The sequence below is a fragment of the Dermacentor variabilis genome, chromosome 3, assembly GCF_050947875.1.
Source record: "Dermacentor variabilis isolate Ectoservices chromosome 3, ASM5094787v1, whole genome shotgun sequence".
Lineage (NCBI taxonomy): Eukaryota > Metazoa > Arthropoda > Arachnida > Ixodida > Ixodidae > Dermacentor > Dermacentor variabilis.
Window position 1 is genome coordinate 74,879,782 of NC_134570.1, and position 24,908 is coordinate 74,904,689.

The 24,908-nt window shown below is 50.9% G+C and overlaps 1 protein-coding gene across 1 annotated transcript in view; it reads left to right on the forward strand.

The window, feature by feature from the left end:
* LOC142575879 (uncharacterized) overlaps positions 1–24,908 on the forward strand; it is a 209,490-nt gene that overhangs the window by 165,954 nt on the left and 18,628 nt on the right. The window contains exon 4 of the mRNA XM_075685631.1: positions 2,450–19,220. Coding sequence (XP_075541746.1) covers positions 2,450–19,220 — 16,771 coding nt within the window. The remainder of the gene's footprint in view (positions 1–2,449; positions 19,221–24,908) is intronic.

A 24,908-nucleotide genomic window follows, 5' to 3' on the forward strand; every position in this document is an offset into this window, starting at 1 on the left:
AACAGGCTCCTTAAATATAGCATACTGTATAAATGTATACATCACTGAACGATGTATACATAACACGTCGACACGCGGCTGTAGTAATTAAGTACGTTTAGTCTGTTCTAACAAAATATTCTTCAATAAAGCATTTAATACAAGCATTGGCACCTGCTTGAAGCTCCTGGACTACGTCTAAAAAAGTACACCGACGATTACGATACTCCCTAATGCGAAATTCGAGCGCAGCTCTATACGTGTTTTTGTCTCACCATATATTGGCTCGCGTGGACAGTCATTCTCGTATGGCACGTTGCTAACGGAGCGAAGTGTGGCGCGACTGAGTAGCTCATCGGGAGATCGCGAGAGACAGCGCATGGTTGACGCGTGGCGCAATTCACTGCAGCCGCCGCAAATGTACTTCCGCTCATGTAGCGCTTCGTTACCATACATGGTATCTGTGAAAGCGCTCGCCGCATGCCATCGGTGAACAGACGAGGGCCCGCTACTGTGGCGCCACCTTATAGTGGTCGTCGCCGCAGAGACCGTCTTGCGCAGCGCTACACCTCGCTTCTCACGCTTTTGCCATACCCTCCTCTTCCGCCTCATGGTTTCGCTGCACTCTTCTTCTCCGCTTTCCTCCTCCTGCTCTCTTCGCTATCGCCGCCTTGCACCCTTCGATGTGCTCGTTCGCTCGGTTACGCCCAAGGTCACTGACGCCAAGCACAGAAAGGGGGCCTAAGATTTGCGCTTTAAAACCAAACTAAAGCATTGTATAGCGATAGCAATTACATGCATGGAGACTCCAGGCGCATTTCTGCCGTCGCCGTGAGGTTCCATATAAGAAATTGTGTGAATGGGAGCTGATGAACGCGGTTCAATCTCGCGTGCACGAGCGAGGAACGCGGCCCGGGTGCGTGCCCCCTCATGTAGCGCGCGAGGCAGGAGGGTGAAGCGAGCGACGAGGGGCGTTCTTCTCCGGCAGCTGCTACGGTGACTCGTTGTCCTCCTCGCCCGCCGCTCCATACAGAGCGGAGACAACCGCGGCGTCTACTACGGCGTTGGGAACGCGAATGGCGGATATCGTAGTAGACGCCCTGGGCGGAGGCCATGTAACGTCCCGGCGTAAGTGCACGTATGTGCAGGCGTAGTCTTCAAAGCGATTTTCGATGTTTGCAGAGGGCACATAGTGCCGATAGCTCCGTATGCGCTTTGCTTTGGACGTTTCGTTCGCGCTGAAGCGAGACATGCATGAAGGTCAATTCGCTTGCTGCTGTCGCGATTCCTCACTCCAGAATTTTCACAGCGAGTTTCCGCGTTCATCGAGCGAGATGTGTTCATGTTTACCTGTGCGCGCATGACACCGTGCTGGTTAATTTAGTTAAAACACGTTGACTGGCTAGTTGCTTTGAATCCATGATATAATGTATGAGCGCGACTCAACAAGGACATATAAAGAAGCAGACACTCAAAGACAGGGCCGTCTCTGTGTGTCTGCTTCTTTCTACGTCCTCGTTGAGTCACGCTTACATATTCTATCATCGTGACTTTAGTTAGTAAGCGAATGTTTGCAAGTTCATACGGCCGATAAAGCTACTATCATCTCTACACTAATTTGCTATCGCAATCGGTGCTTCGCCTTTCGGGTGGAACTGCGAATTGTTCTTTGAATACTACATGCGTATGCTAACCTATCAGTCCTAAACACCAGTAACCCTACATGATGAGCTTATTGAAACTACTTGACTAGACAACCGGTATAACAGCACAGAAGCTAAGTTATCCGGAAGAATCCATTCGACGATGAATGTTGACGTTAATGCGATTAGCCGTGAAACAACGTAGCGACACACCGTATTACCGCAACCGAAACACGTCTTGTAAAGGCTCCTCTCAAGCGCTTCCATGTGGACATGCTACGCCATCTAGCTGTGCCACCGCGAAGTCCGCGTGAAGTTCTTTTCGTGTACTTCAACAATGCGTGGCCTCCGAGAGTGCACCAGTGGGGCGTCGGTGCGATGACCTATGTACTGCAGCCGGGCTCCTCTCTCGCATTTCTGTCTGGACACACTGCGCCATCTAGCAGCACTCCCACGAGGTTAACACGTGGCTTCTGAGATACGTAGCGTGCCGGTGCGTGCGAAAACTGAAAAATAATCCCTCCCTTTCCGCGGTCGTTGCTAGATCGTCGGGCTGATGGGCTTGAGGAAGCCGTGTGAGGTGCGTTCGATTAAGCCTAACACCAAATAAACATTAAGGGTCGTTTTTTTATTGAGAAGCATTGTGAAACAGGATAAGCCCATATTTTTAGACTGCGCGAACTTCGAAACCTGCCTCCACTTTTGGTTTGACAGATACCTCCGTACTAAAAACTGCTTGAAATATTTAAAGCATGCTAATCGCATTAAAACATCAATAATCACTTTCAAAAAAATTATGCTAATCATTTGACTTGCAAAATTCCCAGGTACTACGGCGCCAGAAGTTCCACACGTTGCACGTTCACTGTTCAGCTGAGGGAAGCTGGGCACAGCCTCCGGTGGGCGTCAGCCTCAACCCTCCGGACATCGCGGACAGCCTGGCCGGCTCGGTGCACCTGCTGGGCTGCCTGGACGCCGTACTGACGAGCCCTCCCCTAACGAGCCTGCTGCCCTCATCCAGCGTGGTAGGCAACATCCGTTTCCGAAGGCCGACCATGTACGTGTTTCCGGGCGGCCAGGGCGATTGCGCTCTGTTCGGTGTCACCGGCTTCACGCTGCTCGTGGACGGTGGCTTTGCCCGGAAGCCGTGCTTTTGGGAGTTTGTTCGGCATCTGGACCGATTGGACTCGCTTCTCGTCACTCGCTTCAACCAGTTCAACTCGTGCGGACTGACGGCGCTGGCGCAACGTAAGGCACTCGAGCGTGTATACCCGCAGGTCGGCCACGTCTTCTGCAACGCCGTCCGGTCGCCGTCCGACGAGGAACTGCAAAAGGACCGCGACCAGCTCGTCGTCAGTGTGGTGGCTCAAGGACTGGAGTTTCTCCAGGGAGTGCGCGAGATGGGACTGTCGCCGCAGGCCTGTCAGAGGGACGCCCGGCCGCTTACACTGTACCATAAGGTGGGCCACGGCACGCTAGAGATGTTCGTACTCAGCCCTGGCCGCTCGACGGAAGAGGACGCTTCCGTGTGCGCGCTTCTCGTGTGGCGCCCTGCTAAGGTGTCGGAACCCGTCACGCGCATACTTCTGCCCGGCAGTGCCTCTCAAAACGTCATATTCGAGGGGCTCAGTAAACTGGGCCACTTAGCCGTTCTCAAGAGCCGCGCGGTGACTGCAGAAGCGCGGCTAGGATTGAAAAAGTCAAAGGTTCAAGACAAACCGCTTCGAGCAACCTCAGTGCCTCCCAGACCAAGCGTCGCCAAGAGGGCGGCAGCAAAAGTCGAGTCTCCGTCACCATCGCCAACACCTCCACCTGCTGAAAAGGTCAGAGCGCCGGTGAAACAAACGAACAAGTCCATTGAGTCTCTGCCCAAAAAGCAAGATGATGTTAAAAAGCCTTCTAAAACAGGTGCCAAGAAGGAGCCGAAGAAATCAGCCGTCGAAAAAGCAGACGCTAAGGACGAAAAAGCTCCCAAGATCACAGCCAAAGTTCCAGCAAAAGTAGCTGAAACAATACCCGGCAAGGAAAAAATTGTGGAGAAACTTGGTGAAAATGAATTAGATAACGTCGAAGAAAAGGATATCAGCAAAATTATTAGCGACAAGCCGCTGAAGAAGCTTCCAATCGAGATCGCAAAAATAGATACGAAAGCACAAGAAGAAATTGTTGCTAAAGTCGAAGAAAAGGTAGCCGCGAAACGCGAACTCAAAAAAGCTACGCCTACTAGGCCGCCGGCTAAGAGCAAAGGAGCGAAAGACGTCACGAACAAGATGGCAGTCGAAAGCAAAACCACCGCACGTAAGACTGCCGAGCCAGCAAAGGTGAAGCCGCGTCCACTTGTTGCCCCTCCTACGCGACCTATGGTTCGAGACTCTAAGTCGAAGTCGCCGTCTAGTTCTGCATCCAGTTCACCGAAGCGCACCCCTCCTAAGCCTACGACCGAGCGACCAGTAAGGTCAGTAAGGGGAGGAGTGCGGAACGCGAAGGCTCCTGCTGCAGAACCGGTGAAACTCCCCGAAGGTGAGAAACCTGTATTGATAGAGAAGCCCACAGCCCAAGTAAAACCCGACAAAAGAATTGAGGTTGTGACACAGTCGGGTGATGAAAGTTCTGGGTCGAAAGAAGCCATTGAGGAAAAAGCAGCAACTGAAGCTACGAAGGAAGACAAACCTTTTATTGAGCCTTCTAGCAGCGACGAAAGCAAGAAAGATATTCCGAAACAGAAGTCCCCTGTGACTGTCGATGAAGCTCCTATCAAAGCAGTGCTTCTAGGCACTGCGCATGCCGCGCCAACAACAGATTTCCAAGCGGTGCCAACGAAGTCCCTCGAGAAAGATATTGCCGACGCCAAAACGTGGCCTGCAGAAGGCGATGCCAAAGAGGTAGCCGAAACCCCAGAGCACGCGCTGTCTCCGGAGCCTACTGTATCTGCGTCATCGGAAGGTGTACCATCGCTTATTGACGAAGTGATTGACGTCTCTCTAAAAGCCGATTCCTCCGTCGCCAGACAGATTACTGAGCCGGAACTTAGTAGGGTCCGAGCTCTCTCCAGTGGACAGCGAACACCGGATTCTCTTGACACGCCCCGCGAAGTCGGAGACGGCACTGCGCCATCCTCTAGAGACGAGATACTCGAAGCCATGGAAAAACATCAGCTCGTTTCCAGAGAACAGGTTCTCGAAATCAAGAGGAGGGACTCTGTCGACTCCATTGAAGGAGAAATTCCCATGGAAGATGAGGAAATCGTACATCCATCTCAGGAAGCCGACAAGAAAACAGCAGGAGTCCCCATTTCCGCACATGTTGGGCAAGAATTACCCGAACCTGACGACCATGCAGAGCTCAAGCAGAAATTCCAACAGCCAACGCAACATGCTGCAGACCTTCCATCACACGATATTGAGCACGCTACAGACGAACCAAGCAGGAGAAGCCCTGAAGAGCCATGTGCTGAACCAGCCATGGTCGAAAAATCTGAAGGTGTTGTGCTCGATACCGCCAAAGAAAAACCTTCAGTAGTTGGTATGCTTGATACTGCAGACAAGAAGATTTGTGACGCTGAAATTATTACAAAGGCAGAACCGCAGATTGAGACATCAGCGCAGGAGATTTCTGTCAGCGCAGCGAAGGATATCGCGCAGAAGGAACCACCTGAACTTACAGGTACAACAGAAGCAGAACCAATGACCAAGCAACTTAAAGAGGACAGTGTTCTGAGCACTGTTCATGAGACCTCAGAGAAGAAACCATCAGAGCCTTCGGGTATCGAACCTGTGAAGCCAACAGATGATACTAAACAGGTCGATTTACATGAAATTACAGAGAAACCTTCTGAACCTTCGGTTATCGAAACGGTTAAACAAGTGATTGAGAGCCCATCACAAAAGACTCCTGAGAGCAAGGTGTCTGAGGACGCAGAGGAAAAGCCTGCTAAGCCTGATGCTACTGATAAAATAAAACTGGAATTTGAGAGAACGGAACAGGAGATTCCGGCGAGTGAAGTGCCTGAAGTCATGAAAACAAAACCTGCCGGACCTGAGAGTATCCAAAAGCTAGAACCGGCAATTGACAAACCTACAGAGGAGACCACAACAACTGCAGTATTTGAGGTCGCAGAGCAGCTACTTGGTGAGCCTGAAATTATGCAAAAGGTGGAACAGGACATTGAGAGGCTAGCTGACGAGAGTCGCGTCAGCTCTGTGCCTGAGGTTAGGGAGAAGTCTGCTGAGCCCGATGGTATTGAAAAGGCGGAGCCGGACTTTGAGAGACAAGCTGCGAAAACTCCAGTGAGTGCAGTCCCTGAATTTGCAGAGAAGAAACCTGCCAAGCCTGAGGGTGTCAAAAAGGCTGAGCCGGGGATTGATATACCAGATGAGGAGACTACTATCAGTGCCGTGCCTGACGTCACAGCGAAGAAACCTGCCGAGCCTGAAGGTGTCCAGAAGGTGGAGCCGTATATTGAAAGACCAGCCGAGGGGTCTCCTCTCAGAGCAGTGCCTGACGTCGCCGAGAAACCTGCTGAGCCTGAGAGTGTTGAAAAGGTGGAACCTGACTTTGGGACAACAGGCCAGGATACTTTTGTGAGTGTAGTGCCTGTGTTCCTGGAGAAGCAACCTGCCGAACCGGAGGCCATCCATATGGTGGAGCCGGAAATTGAGAAGCCAGCCGAGGACACCCCTGTGAGTGCAGTGCCTGACGTCACACAGAAGAAAGCTGTTGAGTCTGAGGGCTTCCAGAAGGGGGAGCCGGCGATTCAGAGACCAACTGAGGAGACTCCTGCAAGATCATTAACAGAGGCCGTAGAGAAGCCTACAGAGCCTGACAGTATCGAAAAGGTGAAACCAGAGATTAAAAGCCCAGCTGAAGGGGCTCCTGTCAGTACAGTACCGGAGGCCACGGAGAAGAAACTTGCCGAGCCTGAGAGCATCATAAAGGTAGAACCAGAGACTGAAAGACCATCGGAGGATACTTCTGGGGCTACAGTGCATGCGGTTGAAGAGAAGAAACCTGCCGAGCCTGAGAGTATCGATAAAGAAAAACAGGAAATTGAGAGACCACCTCAGGAGACACCTTTGAGTGTCTCTCCTCAGGAGACCACCTCTGGAGGCACCTTCGCAGAGAAAGCTGCCGAGTCTGAGGGTGACCTCAAGGTGGAGCCGGAAATTGGGAGACTAGCTGCGGAGCCTTCTATGAGTGAAATGCCTGAGGTCACAGAAGAGAAACCAACAGAACCTGAGAGTGTCGAAAAGATAGAACCGGTGACTGAGAGATTAGCTGAGGAGACTCCTGTGAGGGCAGTTTCACAGGTCCCAAAAAAACCTGCCGAGCCAGAGGGCTTTCAAACGGTGGAGATGGAGCTTGTGCAACCTGATGTGGAAACTCCTTTCGAGCCGGGGGGTGTCCAAAAGGTGGAACCGGCGACTGAGAGACCAGCAGAGAAAACTCCAGAGAGCGCTGTACTGGAGGTAGCCAAGAAGAAACCTAGCGAAGCTGGCGGTGTCCAAGAAATAGAACCGAAGATGGAGATATCCGCTGAGGAGACTTCTGTCAGCAAAGTTCTTGATACCACAGAGAAAAAACCTGTCGAGCGTGATGGCCTCGAGCAAGTGGAACCACTGCCTGAGAGAAAAGCAGAGGAGACTCCTGTGAGCACAGATTTTGAGGTCGTGGATATCAAACCTGCCGAGGCTGAGGATGTCCATGAGGTGGAATTGGAAATTGAAAGGCTACCTGACGAGACTGCTATCAGTGGAGTGTTTGAAGTCATGGAGAAAAAACCTGTCGAGACTGACGCCGTCATAAAGGTGGAGCAGGAGGTTGAGAAACCATCTCAGGAGACTCCCATCGGTGCAGTACCAGAGGTCGTGGAAAAGAAACTCCCTGAGCCTGACAGTGCCGGAAAGGTGGAAGCAGACATTGAAAGACCAGCTGATAAGACTTCTGTAGGTGCGGTGCCTGAGGTCGATGAAAGAAAACCTCCCATACGTGAAGGTTTGCAGGAACTTGAACCGGAGATTGAAAAACCAGCTGAGAAGACTCCTATGAGCGTACTACAAGAGGTAACTGAGAAGACACCTACGGAACCTGATGATGCCCGGAAGCTCGAGCCGAAGATTGAGAGACACGATCAGGAAACTCCTGTCAGCCCAGTGCCAGGGGAAGCGGGTAAGAAATCTACGGAGCGTCAGAGTCCCATAAAGGCGGAGCCTGAAATTCAAAGACCAGTCGAGGAGACTCCAATAAGCGCGCTGCCTGCGGTGCAAGTGAAGCAGCCTTCCGAGCTTGAGGATTTACAGAAGGACGAGCCAGAGATTGAAAGACCAGCTGAGGAGACTCCTGTGAGTGTGGAGCTTGTGGTCGTAGAAAAAACACCTGCCGAGCCTGAAGGCTCACAGGAAGTCGAAGCAGAAATTGAAAAGCCAGCTGAGAAGTCTCCTACGAGCGTTGTACCAGAGGTCGCAAAGAAACCTACCAAACATGATGATGCACAAAAGCATAAACCGGAGGTTGAGAGACTTGCTGAAGAAAATGCTGCGAGTGCAGTGCCTGAGGTCGCACAGAAGAAAGCTGTCGAGCCAGAGGGTGTCCAGAAGCTCGAGTCGAAGATTGAGAAACCGGCTGAGGAGACTCCTGTCAGCCCAGTACCAGAGGTGGTGGATAAGGAACCTACGGAGCGTGAAAGTACCGTAAAGCTGGAGCCTGAAATTGAGGAACCAGCTGAGGAGAGTCGCGGGAGTGCAGTGCCTGAGGTCGCAGAGAAGCAACCTGCCGAACCTGAAGGTTTACAGAATGTCGAGCCAGATTTTGAGAGACCAGCTGAGGAGACTCCTGTCAGTTTTGTACCAGAGGCTGTAGTGAAGAAACCTACCGAGCCTGAAACTTTCGGAAAAATGGAACCGGAGTTTGAAAGACCGACTGAGGAGACTCCTGTGAGTGGGGCGCCCGCGGTCGCAGAAAGAACACCTGCCATGCCTGAGGGCTTACAAGAAGTCGAACCGAAGATTGAAAAGTCAGCTGAGAAGTCTCCTACGAGCACTGTACCAGAGGGTGCGCAGAAGAAACCTGCCGAACGTGATCATGCTCAAAAGGATAAACCGGAGATTGAGCGCCTTGCTGAAGAGACTGCTGCGAGCGCAATTCCCGAGGTCACTGAGAAGGAACCTACAGAGACTGAGGGTGTCACGAAGGTCGAGTCGAAGACTGGTAGACCAACTGAGGAGACCCCTATGACTGCAGTACCAGAGGTCGCAAGGAAGAAACCTACCGAACCTAATGAGGTCCACGAAATCGAACCGAAGATTGAGAGATCAGCTGAGGAGGCTCTTCCCAGTCCAGTACCAGAGCCAGCGGATAAGAAACCTGCCGAGCGTGAAAGTATCGTAAAGGTGGAACCAGAAATTGAAGGACCAGCTGAGGAGAGTCGCGTGAGTGCGGTGCCTGAGGTCACAGAGAAGAAACCTGCCGAGCCCGAAGGTGTCCAGAAGGTCGAGTCGAAGATTGACAAACCAGCTGACGAGACTCCTGTCAGGCAGGTACCAGAGGGGGTGGATAAAATACCTATGGAGCCTGAAAGTCATATAAAGGTGGAGCGTGAAATTGAGCGACAAGCTGTGGAGAGTCCCGTGAGTGCAGTACCTGAGGTCGCAGAGAAGCAACCTGTCGAGCCTGAGGGTTTGCAGAAGGTCGAGCCAGAGATTGAGAGGCAAGCTGATGAGACTCCTGTCAGTTTTGTACAAGACGCCGTGGCGAAGAAACCTAGCGAGCCTGAAAGTGCCGGAAAAGTGGAGCAGGGGACTGAAAGGCTAGCTGAGGAGACTTCCGTGAGTGGCGTGCTTGCGGTCGCAGAAGGAACACCTGCCGAGCCTGATGGCTTACAGGAAGTCGAACCAGAGATTGAAAAGCCTGCTGAGAAGTCGCCTACAAGCGCTGTACCAGAGGTTGGGGAGAAGAAGCCTACCGAACATGATGAGGCTCAAAAGGGGAAACCAGAAATTAAGGGACTGGCGGAAGAGACTGCTGCGAGTGCAATGCCTGAGGTAGCAGAGAAGAAGCCTGCCGAGCCCGACGGCGTCCAGAAGGTAGAGCCGAAGATTGAGAAACCAGATGACGAGGCTCCTGTCAGCCCAGTACCAAAGGCAGCGGATAAGAAATCTGCCGAGTGTGAAAGTGTCCTAAATGTGGAACCTGAAATTGGGGGGTCAGCTGAGGAGAGCCCTGTGAGTGCAGTGCCGGAGGTCGCAGAGAAGCAACCTGCCGAGCCTGAGGGTTTACAGAAAGTCGAGCCATATTTCGAGAAACCAGCTGAGGAGACTACTGTCAGTTCCATACCAGAGGCAGTGGAGAAGATACCTACCGAGCCTGAAACTACCGAGAAAGTGGAACCGAGGGTTGAAAGCCCAGCTGAGGAGACTCCTGTCATTGAGGTGCCCGCGGTCGCAGGAAGAACACCTGCCGTGCCTGAGCGCTTACAAGAAGTCGAACCGGAGATTGAAAAGTCAGCTGATATATCTCCTACGAGCGCTGTACCAGAGGTTGCGGAGAAGAAACCTACCAAACATGATGATGCGCAAAAGGGGAAACTGGAAATTGAGAGACTTGCTGAAGATACTGCTGCGAGTGCAGTGCCTGAGGTCGCAGAGAAGAAACCTGCCGAGCCAGAGGGTGTCCAGAAGATCGAGCCGAAGATTGAGAAACCGGCTGAGGTGACTCCTGTCAGCCTAGTACCAGAGGTGGTGGATAAGATACCTACGGAGCGTGAAAGTGCCATAAAGGTGGAGCCCGAAATTGAGGGACCAGTTGAGGAGAGTCCTGTGAGTGCAGTGCCTGAGGTCGCAGAGAAGCAAGCTGCCGAGCCTTGCGGTTTACAGAAGGTGAAGCCAGAGATTGAGAGACCAGCTGATGATACTCCTGTCAGTTCAGTACCAGAGGCCGTGGAGAAGAAACCTACCGAGCCTGAAACTGTCGGAAAAGTGGAACCGGAGATTGAGAGACCAGCTGAGGACACTGCTGTGAGTGGGGTACCAGCGGTCGCAGAAATACCTCTTGCCAAGCCTGAGGGCTTACAGGAAGTCGAACTGGAAATTGAAAAGTCAGCTGAGAAGTCTCCTACGAGGGCTGTACCAGAAGTTGTGGAGAAGAAACCTACCGAACATGATTATGATCAAAAGGGCAAACCGGATTTTGAGAGACTGTCTGAAGAGACTGCTGCGAGCGCAATGCCCGAGGTCACTGAGACGGAACCTACAGAGCCCGAGGGTGTCACGAAGGTCGAGCCGAAGATTGAGAAACCAGCTGACGAGACTCCAGTCCGCCCAGTACCAGAGGTGGTGGATAAGAAACCTACGGAGCGTGAAAGTGCCATAAAGGTGGAGCCTGAAATTGAGGGACCAGCTGAGGAGAGTCGCGGGAGTGCAGTGCCTGAGGTCGTAGAGAAGCAACCTGCCGAGCCTGAGGGTTTACAAAATGTCGAGCCAGATTTTGGGAGACCAGCTGAGGGGACTCCAGTCAGTTCCGTACCGGAGGCCGTCGAGAAGAAACCTACCGAGCCTGAAACTGCCGGTAAAGTGGAACCGGAGATCGAAAGACCAGCTGAGGAGACTACTGTGGGTGTGGTGCCTGCGGTCGCAGAAAAAACACCTGCCGAGCCTGAAGGCTTACAGGAAGTTGAACCGGATATTGAAAAGCCAGCTGATAAGTCTCCTACGAGCGTTGTACCAGAGGTCGCGGAGAAGAAACCTACCGAACGTGATCATGCTCAAAAGGATAAACCGGAGATTGAGAGACTTGCTGAAGAGACTGCTGCGAGCGCAGTACCTGAGGCCGCAGCGGAGAAACCTGCAGAGCCCGAGGGTGTCGAGATGATCGAGACGAAGATTGAGGAACCGGCTGAGGAGACTCCTGTCAGCTCAGTACCAGAGGTCGTGGGGAGGGAACCTACCAAGCTTGATGAGGTCCACGAGGTCGAACCGAAGATTGAGATATCAGGTGAGACTCTTATAAGGCCAGTGCCAGAAGCAGCGGATAAAAAACCTGCCGAGCGTGAAAGTATCGTAAAGGTGGAACCAGAAATTGAAGGACCAGCTGAGGAGAGTCGCGTCAGTGCGGTGCCTGAAGTCACAGAGAAGCAGCCTGCCGAGCCTGAGGGTTTACAGAAGGTCGATCCAGAGATTGAGAGGCCAGCTGAGGAGACTCCCGTCAGTTCCGTACCAGAGGCCTTAGAGAAGAAACCTACCGAGCCTGAAACTGCCGAAGAAGTGGCACCGGAGATTGGAAGACCAGCTCAGGAGACTCCTGTGAGCGGGGTGCCTGTGGTCGCAGAAAAAACACCTGCCGAACCTGAGGGTTTACAGGAAGTCGAACAGGAGATCGAAAAGTCAGCTGAGAAGTCCCCTACGAGCGCTGTACCAGAGGTTGCAGAGAAGAAACCTACCGAACATGATGATGCTCAAAAGGGGAAACTGGAGATTGAGAGTCTGACTGAAGAGACTGCTGCGAGCGCACTGCCGGAGGCCGCAGAGAAGAAAGCTGCCGAGCTCGAGGATATCCAGAAGGTCGAGCCGAAGATTGAGAAACCAGCTGAGGAGACTCCTGTCAGCCCAGTACCAGAGGTGGTGGATAAGAAACTTATGGAGCGTGAAAGTGCCATAAAGGTGGAACCTCAAATTGAAGGACCAGCTGAGGAGAGTCCCGTACGTATGGTGCCTGAGGCCGCAGTGAAGCAACCTGCCGAGCTTGAGGGTTTACAGAAGCACGAGCCAGAGATTGAAAGACCAGCTGAGAAGACTCCTGTGAGTGTGGAGCCTGCAGTCGCAGAAAAAGCACCTGCCGAGCCTGAGGGTTTGCAGGAATTCGAGCCAGAGGCTGAGAAGACTCTCATGACACCTGCACCACAGGTCGCGGAGAAGCCTGGTGAACGTGATGATTTTCAAAAAGGGAAAGCTGAAATTGAGCGACTAGCTGAAGAGACTGCTGTGAGCGTAATGCCTGAGGTCACAGAGAGGAAACCTGCCGAGCCTGAGGGTATTCAAAAGGTCGAGCCGAAGATTGAGACATCAGCTGAGGAGATTGCAGTCAGCACAGTACCAGAGGTAGCGCATAAGAAACCTACGGAACGCGAAAGTGCCATAAAGGTGGTACCTGAAATTGAGGGACCACCTGAGCAGAGTCCTGTGTGTGCGGTGCCTGAGGTCGCAGAGAAGCAACCTGCCGAGCCTGAGGGTTTACAGAAGGTCGAGCCAGAGATTGAGGGACCAGCTGAGGAGACTCCTGTCAGTTCTGTACCAGAAGCCGTCGAGAAGAAACCTAGCGAGCCTGAAAGTGCTGGAAAAGTGGAACCGGGGATTGAAAGACCAGCTGAAGAGACTCCTTCGAGTCTGGAGCCTGCAGTCGCAGAAAAAACACCTGCCCAGCCTGAAGGTTTGCAGGAAGTCCAGCCAGAGATTGAGAAACCAGCTGAGAAGACTCCAATGAGAGCTGCACTAGAGGTCGCGGAGACGAAGCCTACCGATCGTGACGATGTTCAAAAGGGGAAACTGGAGATTGAGACACTGGCTGAAGAGACTGTTTTAAGTGCAGTGCCTGAGGTCACAGAGAAGAAACCTGCCGAGCCCGAGGGTGTCTACAAGGTTGAGCCGAAGTTTGAGGGACCAGCCGAGGAGGCCTCTATCAGCCCTCATCATGGGGTAGCGGATGAGAAACCCACGGTACTTGAAAGTGTCGAAAAGGTAGAACCGGAAAGAGCAGCTTTTGTGACTGCAGTGCCTGAGGTCGCAGAGAAGGAACCTGGCGAGCCTGATAGCGTTGATACGATAGGACCGGAGATTGAGAGACTAACTGAGGAGACTTTTGTTGTAGTGCCAGAGGTGGTGGGAATGAAACCTGCCGAGGATGAAGCTCTGAAAAAGGCGGAACGTGAGATTGATATACCAGTTGAAGAGACCCCTGTGAGTGCAATACCTGAGGTCGCAGAGAAGAAACCTGCCGAACCTGACAGTATCGGCAAAGAAAAACCGGAGATTGAGGAATCATCTCAGGAGACTACTATCTGCGCAGTACCAGAGGTCGCGGAAAAGAAACTAACTGAAGCTGAGGGCGTTGGAAAGGCTGAACCGGAGATTGAGAGGCGAATCGATGGGATATCTGTGAGAGAAATGCCCGAGATGGCAGAGAAGAAAACTGTCGAGCCTGAAGGCGTGCGAAAGGTGGAATCCCTGATTCAGAGACCAGTTGATGCCACTTCTGTCAGCGCAGTACCAGAGTTCGCAGAGAAGAAACCTACCAAACCTGAGGAAGTCGAAAAGGGGAAGCCACTGATTGAGAAACCAGCTGAGGCGGCTTCTGTAAGCGCAGTACCAGAGGACGTGGAGGAGAAACCTACTGAGCCTGAAATTGTTGAAAAGACGGAACCGGAGATTGAGAGACCACCTGCGAAGACTCCTTTGAGTATTATGCCGGAGGCTCCAGAGAAGAAACATGCCGCGCCTGAGAGCGTTCGAGATGTGGAGCCTGAGATGGGGAGCGCAGTTGAAGAGGCTCCTATAAGCGCAGTACCCGAGTTCGCGAAGAAGAAACCTACCGAGCCTGAAAGTGTCGAAAAGGAGAAACCCGACATCGAGATAACATCTGAGGAGCTGCCTGTCGATGCAGTACCAGAGGTCGCGGAGAAGAAAGCTACCGAACCTGAGAGTGTCGCGAAGGGGGAACGGGAGATTGAGAGACCATTTGAGGAGATGCCTATCGGCGCAGTGCCGGAGGTCGCGGAGAAAAAACCTACTGAGAATGATGGTTTGGGAAAGGGTGAACTGGAGATTGAGAAACCAGCTGAGGAGACTTCTGTGAGTGCAATTCCTGAAATTACAGAGAAGGCTGTCAAGCCTGACGGCGTCCAAGAGACGGAGCCAGAGATTGAGAAACTAGCTCAGGAGACTCCTGTCAGTGCAGTACCAGAGGTCAGGTACGAAATGCCTACCGAGCCCGAAGTTATCGAAAAATCCGAGCCGGAGTTTGGCATACAAGCTGAGAAGGCTCCTGTAAGTGTAGTAACTGAGGTCGCAGAGAAGAAACCTGCCATGCCTGAGGGCGTCCGAAAGGTGGAACCGCTTATCGAAAGACCAACTGAGCAGACTCCTGTGAGTACTGTACCTGAGTTCGCGGGGAAGAAACGCGCCGGACCCGATGATGCCCAAAAGGGGAAGCCGGAGATTGAGAGACCAGCTGAGGAGACTCCTGTGAGTGCAGTGCCTGAAGACGCAGAGCAGAAACCCATCAAGCCTGAAAGTTTCCAAAACGCCGAGCCGGGGATTGACAGACCAGATGAGCAGAGTCCTGGCACTGCCATGCCTGACGGCGCAAAGAAGAAAACTGCCGAGCCTGAGAGTGTCCCGAAGATAGAATCGCATATTGAAAGACCATCTGAGCTGTCTGCTGTCAGCGCAGTGCCTGAGGTTGCAAAAGAAAGAGCTTCCGATCATAAGATTGACAAACAGGAGCTGAAGGCTGAGAGGCCAGCAGATGAGCCTCCTGTGAGACCAGGACCAGAATCTGATTATATCCAAAAATTGGAAACCGGGATTGCGAGGGCAGTTGAAGAGACTCCTTTGACGGCAGTGCCTGAGGTGGCGGACACAAAATCTGCTGAGGTGACGGTTATCAAAAAAGCGGAACCAGACATTGAAGAACCAGCACTGGATATTTCTGGGAGTGCAGTGCCTGAGGTTGTGGAGAAAAAGCCAGCTTTCTCAGAAGGTGTCCATATGGTGGAGCCACAGATGGAGGATGTAGCAGAAAAGACTCCTGTTCGCACAGAGCCTGAAATATATAAGCAAAAACTTAATGATGTGGCAAGTTTTGCTGATACTTATGCTGCCCAACCTGAAGACCTTGAAGAAAAGAAACATCACCTTGAAAAGGTGCCGTTTCCTGAGGAATGGGCGCCAGCAAGTTCAGTCTCAATTATTACTCCTCCCAGTTTTGAAGACATAGAGAACCTAGAAAAGATTGCAGACCAAAAGCCACCTGAGCATGAAGAAGGAGAAGTCCACCTTGAGAAGCCAGAAGAAAGGGTTCCTGGTAGTGCCTTCGAAGATATAGCCGAGAGAAAGCTCACCAAGCCTGAAGATATCGATATCGAAAAACCGTATAGCGAGGAGCCGGTACTGGAGCCTCCAGTGAGTACCGTCACGGATAAAAAGACTTCAGAGCTCGCAGATCTTGAAGATAAAGAGGTGCGCATTGATAAATCATTAGACAAATCTCCTATAAGTCCTTTTTCGGAGATAGTGCAGGAAAAGGCCCCCGAACCTGAGTATATTGAAAAGGAAGAACCACCGTTAGGAGTGTTATCAGGCCATGACGCCACGAAGCCTGAAGACCCTGTAAAGGAGAAGCCGCAAATTTACAAGCAAGGGGAACAGCTTCAGATAAGTGCTGTGCCAGAGCTGACAGACGAAAAGCCCTCTCAGCCTGAAGATATTGAAAAAGGTGCACTGGAGTGTGAGAAGCCTACAGAAAAGGCGCAATTAAGCACTATGCCAGAGGTCCTGGATAAAATGCATATTAAGCTTGACAAGGGGACGGAGCAAGGCCACGACCTGTCATCGACTGTTGCCAAACCGGGAGAAACTGAGGAACCCTGCACCGGTCATACAGTTATTGCCTTCCATAAAGAGGTTGAATGTCCTGTTAGCGTTGGGCCGGAGTTCGCAGAACAGAAGGCCCCCGAGACTGGCGATCGTAGGAAGCCAGGAATGCAGGCTTCTGACAGCGCTATGCCAGATACCGACGAACTTGTTGCTTCGCTCAAGCACCAGGAACCTGAGAAGGCTGTCCCCACAAAAGCCATAGTGGATGCTGGTACCTCACCGACAAAAGCTGAGGAAACTATACTGCAACGAACAGATGCGGACCAAAAGGGAAAGTTGTCCGAGCAAAGCTCACTTGACAAAGAAGGAATTGTAACGTCCCCTGGTGAGGAAACCGCTGATGAAGGCGTTTATACGAGCGTTCGAGGTGATGAGGAAATGCATAAAGGCACGGTTGAAGTTCATGAAATTGAGGATTTTGAATCCAGAGTTGATGAGGCGGAAGTTGAAGGAGTAGTAACCTCACCATTGCACTCTCTTACTGATGATTCACAGCACTTTCCTGTAGGTTCTGTAGACAAGAAATTAGATGGTGTGAGCATTACCGAGCTCCACCATAGTTATCAAAAAGAGCACGTGCGCAAGTCAGAAGAGGAGCCATCAGGCAGTGTTTTAGGCGAAATACAACCACAAGATGCGGTTAGTGGTGAGCATGGGTTACAAGAACTGCAGGTTGAGGTCCTTGTCCCAGATGAGAGAAAAGAAGTCGAGCTTGCTGAGAAACACGAGCCGTCCTCTTCAAAGGCGGTAGATCAAGTGCAAAAAGTGGATGAGGAGCACGTAGAACACCAGAAAGATGATCAGGAAGACCTTCCAGAACAGGCAAGTGCTCCTCCACAATCGTTCCTGTTCAGCGATACCAGCTCATCTGACGCCGCATTTCCAGAACTATCTGATGTACATCAGTCAGGCTACCTTTCGGAAGAATATGAAGTGCCTCCCTCCACTGCTATGATTCCGGAAGTAGATGGTACCATTGCTGAAGACCTTATTGCTGCCAAAGAACAAGCTCAGAAACAGCTTGAAGATGAAGGAGAAGAAGGCGTGCCATCAAGTTTTTCTCGAGCAAGCTCAAAGGAAGTTCAATCAACCATTGAAAGGAATGGCGTTCCACCACATGTGGGTAGTCTGCCCGACTTCGAAGAATGTTGTGAATGTGTACCTGAACAAGAATATGTACAGACAGAAATTTTTGAAAAAGATGATGCCCCAGTAGTTTCTGAGCTGTCCGATGACATATCTAAAGTCTCTAAGGAGACGTCACAACGGTATGTTCAAGAACACTGCAAAGAAACAGACCCACTTATACCACACGATTACGACCCCTCAACTCCGACAGGCGTCGATCGCGAGATACTTGATTCTGACGGCAGAATATGTGTTGGCCGCACTGAAGACGTTTGCAGTGTGCATGAAGCAGCACTTCACAAGACGGCTACTCTCCCATCTTACTCACTCACCCCTGAAGACGGACGCGAACTAAAGACAGGCGCTGATATGCTATCAATAGTTGAGCAGAAAGAGGTCCTTCCAGTGCCTGAAGCGCTCCAAACTGAAGCGAGAGATTCGAAGTTACCGGAGTATAAATCTCTGGGCCAACCACTTGATTGTAAACCAGATATCTCAGAAAGCACACCGTCGTCGGCAGCAAAAGTAGATTTGCCATTCGATAAAGTGATTGAGTCCCAGCGTTTATCGAAGGGCGATGAACTCAGTCAGAAAGAAAGAGAAACTGTCGCTGGTATCAGCGAAGGAAATTTGCTAGATGTCCGCTACAAAGTGCATGAAACAAAAGACATCAAACAATCATCTCCAGTTTCACAAGATAGCGAACTATGCAGCCATGAGGTAGCACAAACTTCACCACTAATAAGTGGAGAGCAAGCTGACCTTTTGATGGCACTCGAAGAACCTATATTGCACGGTGAAAGCGATCCCATGTTAGAGTCATTTATGCCGCTGGAGTCACAGGAGGACTATCGAAAGATACACGCAACACCTTCACATCTCGACGAAGACCACGTATACAAGGGGATGCCAACAGATACAGACCATACACTGCCGATTTCTCATGCCTTGGATGAGAGTGTTTCACCTCAGCCTTGCTCTACAAAAGGAGGGGAAATCGATATAACGAAGCAGGAACTACACCTGCCTCTCAGTCCGGCTCTCGGCATAGCCACAAGTGTGTACAGTAAAGCGAAAGAATTGTTGGAAGAATGTGTGAGCGCCACAGATTCTACTAGTCCTGGAGGTGCGATATCAACGAGCAGTCAGAAAAGCTCCGTTAGTGAAGATTCCTTTCGCAGTGTCGTACAAAAGGATGACGGAAGAGATGTCCTTATTACAGAAGAACGGTGCGCCGATAGAACGTGTGACGAAGACGTTGTCTCGCAAAGCGGTGTTACGACTGGTTATGACTTTAGATCGCCTTCTGAGGTTCTTAGAAGAGGCTTTCTTGAAGAAACGTCGCATACACTTGCCAAGGACTGGGAAAAAACCATGGTTCTGCAGTCGCCGTCGCAAGACGAAGAAGGAAGACAGCTTCTCGAAATTATAAAAAGTCAGTTAGTCCATGACGAGTCCGCAGATTTTGTGGTTACCTCAAAAGAACAGGACCTTCCAGGAGAAGGAAAAGATATACCACCAGCTGATTCCTCAAAACACCTGTCCAGCACTTCACACGCAGAAACCAGTGATGCAGGCTTGGAGAAGTCGCCAGACTCAACTAGGAAACGTGATGAAGCACTCGCGATCATTCTAGACCAAATTACCCAGGACGATTGGGATGGAGCGACTCTCACTGAACCTGAAAAAATGCCAGTTTCAAAGGATGCGGCTGAGGTGCCCTCCAGCTTGTCAGAGGACAGTACGGCAAAATTTGATTCCCAGGAAGATGTATCTCTGGGCTCTGAGGATCAACGTGAACCCTCTAGTTCTGGGCATTTGCTTATGAAAGGTAAATAATTTTTTCGTGCGCACTATTAATAGTTCTTTAGTAGGGCACGAAATAGTGCTGGGGATCCAGCCCTACTTTAATATTTTGCTTAAGACATATAGAAATACATCGACAGATGAGGTCATACACAATTAAAGTAAAAGAAATCTGCTTGAAAAAATATGCTGCGGATTACTTGTTCCTACAGAATGTAACTTACTTTTTAAAACATACATCATCGATATAGCACAGGCACTGCCGTTTGTGCGAGTCACACAAACCAGAAAACCAAATGCACTCAGGCTATGTGCTTGGAGCGAGAAGAGAGGCCATCAGTGATTCATGAAAAATCCCATTATATGACACGTGATAACTTACTATAGATTAAGAAAACGTAGATGAGGGTGTATAGCAGAAGCGAAGCAATAAAATGTGGAAGCAGAAAAATCATGCGGATCCAACGCACGCGTTGTAATCTATGCGAAGCGAGGCTTCAGCAAAGCGATTTATTGAATGCTTTACAGCTAACGGACATCTTGCAATTTGGTGATGCCAGGTGTATGCAAAGAAAAGTACTAGACGTATCGAGCAACAGTTAGGGATTCCGTGCCTCTTGTTACACATGCCGAAGAACAGGCACACTCCCAGTGACACATAAAGAATGGCTAAATCATACCATCTGTTAAAATGAATTCAACATTTCATTAACAGATTGGTGTCCTTTATAAATGCCTGTTAGCAGATATATATATATATATATATATATATATATATATATATATATATATATATATATATATATATATATATATGTAGAGAGAGAGAGAGAGAGAGAGATACTGTTGGTGGTCTGCCGCCACCACCGTCAGGTGCATTTCATTCCTCGAGGAGGCAGGACGCGTGTCGAGTGAGCTCCTGAACAGCCGTTTGCAATGTGGTTAATGTGTTTTAAAACATTAAAGCATAGATCTGGTACCTGAAAGAAGTGCGACGTAATGCTAACGTATTTCGCTCGCATTTACCGCTAAAGCGCCGCTAATTTTTTGTTGTTACGCAAAACAGAGCAGGAAATACGTGGTGAGGATACAAGGTTCATATGAGCCATGTCATGGTTTTCTTGGTGTAACCCTTGTGTATATATATATATATATATATATATATATATATTGGTACACATTAAGAAAACGATGAACGTGCTTGCGGTCGCGAGTGGGGAAATGAAGAGGAGAACGACGCTAAGTTCATCAACCAGCTGGCCGCTTCGCGACCTAAAGTAAACAGCCCCATTCATACGTAAGTGTGATAAACGGTCTCCGCGCGTAACAAAGTGGTGGAGGTGCGGGGTAGCGCTCACACCAACGGAACCGTCACTGCCGCAGCTTCATCGAAGTCGTCGACTTGCCGGCCTCCCGCCATCAGTCTTGACCGTCTGCGACATGCCAGAAGAAGGAGCCGCTCCGAGAACAGTGCCTAGCAGTCCACTGCCATACTACCGAGTTCCACCCAGCTTCGGGGGCAAAGCGGGGGAAGGTGCCGAGGAGTGCCTCGTCCACTACAAATGAGTGAGCAAGTCCAACGGGTAGGATGCAACCGCTCAGCTCACCAATGTGGTGTTCTCCCTGACCGATACCGCCCTCGTGTGGTACGAGAACCACTAGGACGCGCTTACAACATGGGAACATTTTGTTGACGAGTTAAAGGCGGGTTTTGGAGACTCAGTCGCCAAAAAACATTAATATGTAAAACGTAATATGTAAAATATTAATTTGTAAAATGTCATGTACCCACTCCTGCCCTGGCTACCAAAAGGTGGCCGGCAGTATTGAATAAATAAAAATAACAAATAAAAAGAAGCATGCGGAGCAGACACTGTCGCAACGGGCGCAGCTACGAGGTGAGCCATGCACAGCATATATCGAAGAAGTGTTAAAGCTGTGCAAGGTGGTCAGTGCTCGCACGTCGGAAGAAGGTAAAGTTGGACATTTGCTGGAAGGTGTGGTTGAGGATGTGTACAATTTTCTAATTGGAAAGGAAATCCTCAGTTCTGTGTCCAACGTCATTCGGCATTGGAGAACTTTTCAAACACTCAAGATGCGTCGGATTGCGCCAAAGTTTGGTCGGTCGGCAAACGTTACGACGGTTGCAAGTGTGGACACGAGCCCTTGCCTCGACCTTCCTTCGACCATCCGACAGATTGTCCGCAAGGAACTTTCCCACCGCGAAGAGATGTTACATTCAACTGCTGACCACCATGGCGTGTGCATGTCACGTGAGGCTATGACTGCGCCACATTCGGCCCCTTGGCAACCGATGGTTACCGCAGCGGCCGTAGAGTACAACGCAGCCCCACAGTCGAGGATGACAACATGCCCTCCGACTCCGCGCTATGACCAACGCGCTCAGCGCACGCCTTCTCGACGCCCGGTGTATCGTCGTGACACACGCCACGAACCAACCCACTACACGAAGTAAAATGATAATATCCGCTTCATCGACGAACAACCAAGGTTTCGACCTCTCCCGGTGTGTTATTCCTGCGGTGTCCCGGGTCATATATCGCGGTTTTGCAACCAGCGTATGACCACGTGGTATGACCAGCCCTCAAGAGTTTTCTCGGCCATCCGAACTGCCACATGGTGCCCCGTGGCCAGCACACGTATCATCTGGCGACGAGAAGCTCCCGGAATCGCTCCCCGGCATCTGACAGGAGTTTGACATTCCCACCGCAACGTCGTGCTCCCCGTTCTCCCTCAACGATGCGTCGCACCACGTCCCCTTCGCCACCGGAAATCTAGCTAGCGCGGCTGATGGAGGTGAGGTCGCTGGAGACGTGCTACTGACAGAAATACCTCCTGTGCTCATGCTAAAAACAAAGTGCGCGTTCTTGTAGATAATGTACCTGTGATGGCTCTGGTGGACACAGGCGCAACAATTTCGGTCATGAGTGCCTCTTGTAAACACGTGTTAGGGCGAAAGGTTTTATTTAAACTGGACGAAGATTCAAATTTCTGTGGAGTGAGTGGCGAGCCGTTGCGACCTATTGGGATGTGTAGTGCTGGCGTATTTTTGGGAGGCCATGTTATTACGACAGAGTATGTAATTATTCCTCGGTCGACCCATGATGTTCTTCTCGGCATGGACTCCTTGCGGAAGTGTGGTGCTACTGTCGACTGCCGCACAGGGGAGGTATTCATAAGTGGTAGGATTCCGTCAGTACTCCTGCAAAGCCCTGTAGATCACGAAACTACACTGTGCGTTTGTGGTGATACGGTCGTACCTGCATCATCTACCGCTTGTGTTCCCGTTGTCTGTTACGGCTCCGATTCCGACAGCTTCGATGCTACCGTAGAACCGATGCACATTAACTGTGTGAAGAAGAATGTGTTGGTGCCACATTGTGTGGTGTCGATGAAAGGCAGACGCACTGGCTTATGGACCGTAAACTGTTCTAAGGAGCCCGTTATACTACCACGCGGCATGAAATTAGCCTTCGCCAGGGAACACGCGTCCTTATCAATGGCTAAACTTTGATATGTGCCGGAAGGACTTGATGGCCACAGTTCGGAAACGGCCCTTTTGTCAATGGTAAATAAATCGCTCAGCACGAATGAACGCCGAACGTTAGTGGGTGTGCTTTCCAAGCACGTTTCGGTATTCGACGTTGCGCAGAAGGACAAAATACCTGCAATCCCCGCGTCTCGAACACGCCATACCATCAACACGGGTTCGGCAAATCCGATTAGACAAAAGACATATCGTGTTTCACCATCAGAGCGCCAGATTATCAACGAACAAGTGCACGAAATAATGAAAAATGGAGTCCACAAGAGTCATCGAGTCCCTGGGCAGCTCCAGTGATTCTTGTTTTAAAAAAGAGATAGACCTTGGAGATTTTGGAGAAAAAAGGACGTGTACCCACTCCCTAGTATTGATGCCGCAATAGACTGCCTTCATTCCGCCTCTTACTTTTCCTCAGTAGGTTTACGATCCGGCTTTTGGCAAAATCCGATGTATCCTGACGACAAGCAGACTGCCTTTGTAACCCCTGACGGGCTCTTCGAATTTAATGTGATGCCAGTTGGATTGTGCAACGCTCCGGCAACTTTCGAGAGATTTATGGACACTGTTCTGCGCGGCTTGAAGTGGAACATCTGCATGTGCTACCTCGACGACGTCGTCATCTTTGGCCGCACCTTCAGCGAACACAACTTGCGTCTGGATATTGTCCTGAACTGCATCAGAAACGCTGGTCTAGTTTTAAACTCTAAGAAATGCCACTTCGGAGACCGCCAAACCCTTGTGCTTGGGCACCTCGTCGACAAGGATGGCATCGGGCCTGGTTCCCTGAAAACAGCAGCCGTTGAAGCGTTCAGTGCACCGCGCTCTGGCAAGGAGCTCCGTAGTTTTCTGGGGCTTTGTTCCTATTTCCGCCACTTTATTCCTAAATTCGCCAACGTTGCGTATCCGCTGACATGCCTGCTACGAAATTGAGTGGACTCCGGAGTGCGACTCTTCTTTTCGTCAGTTGAAGTCTCTGCTTACGTCACGACCGGTTCTTCAACACATCAGTCCTTCAGCTCCGACGGAACTCCATACGGATGCCAGCGGCACAGGTATTGGTGTCGTCCTAGTTCAACACTACGGTGACCGCGAACACCTGATTGCATATGCAAGTCGCTCATTAAGTAGGCCCGAGCAGAATTACACTGTCACGTAACAAGAATGCCTCGCCGTAATATTTGCGGTTCAGCGGTTTCCTTCTTACCTGTATGGACGCCCCTTTACAGTGGTCACCGACCACCACTCATTGTGTTGGCTTGTCTATCTACGTGACCCTTGAGGCCGCCTTGCGCGCTGGGCGCTCCGACTGCAAGAATACAGCTTTGCCGTCTTATATAAGAGCGGTCGACGACACGCTGATGCAGACTGACTCTCGCGTATGCCACTCAGCACTACGGACTGTGACGCCGACGACTTCGATCACCTCTAGGCTTCTGTGTCGCCGCGTTTTCCAGACTTTGACTGTTTCAAAGCCAAACAGCGAAAATACGCTAAATTAACACCGCTCTTCACCGCTACGACCGCCTCGACGACAGCAAACCATTTCTGTGTACGTGATGGACTCCTGTATAGGAATTTTTCCAGCACTGGCGCACGTTTTCTCCTAGTAGTACCGGAGAGCCTTCGGACAGCGATTCTGAGTGCTATGCACGACGACCCTACGTCTGGCCATTTAGGTTCGACGAGGACGCTCTACCGGATTCAGGAATGATTTTATTGTCCTGGAATGCGACAGTCTGTTGAGACGTATGTGGCCAGCTGCATGCAGTGTCAGCGCCACAAACGGCCATCTACGGCTCCACATGGTCTCCTGCAGCCGATCCCACCTCCAAGCACGCCGTTCCAACAAGCGGGCATTGACTTCGTGGGCCCTTTTCCAAAATCAGCCAAGGTAAATCGTTGGATACTTGTTTGCGTCGACTAGCTCACACGCTACTGCGAGACGGCGGCCTTGCCCTCCGCAACTGCCACTGACGTTTCAACATTCCTGCTGCAATATGTTATCCTGCGACATGGTCCGCCTCGCGTGATCATCAGCGACTGTGGACGACAATTCACAGCGGATGTCGTAGAGCATCTGCTTCGTTTGCGTGAAACTCACTTGCGTCACTCGACACCATACCATCCACAAACGAATGGGCTTACGGA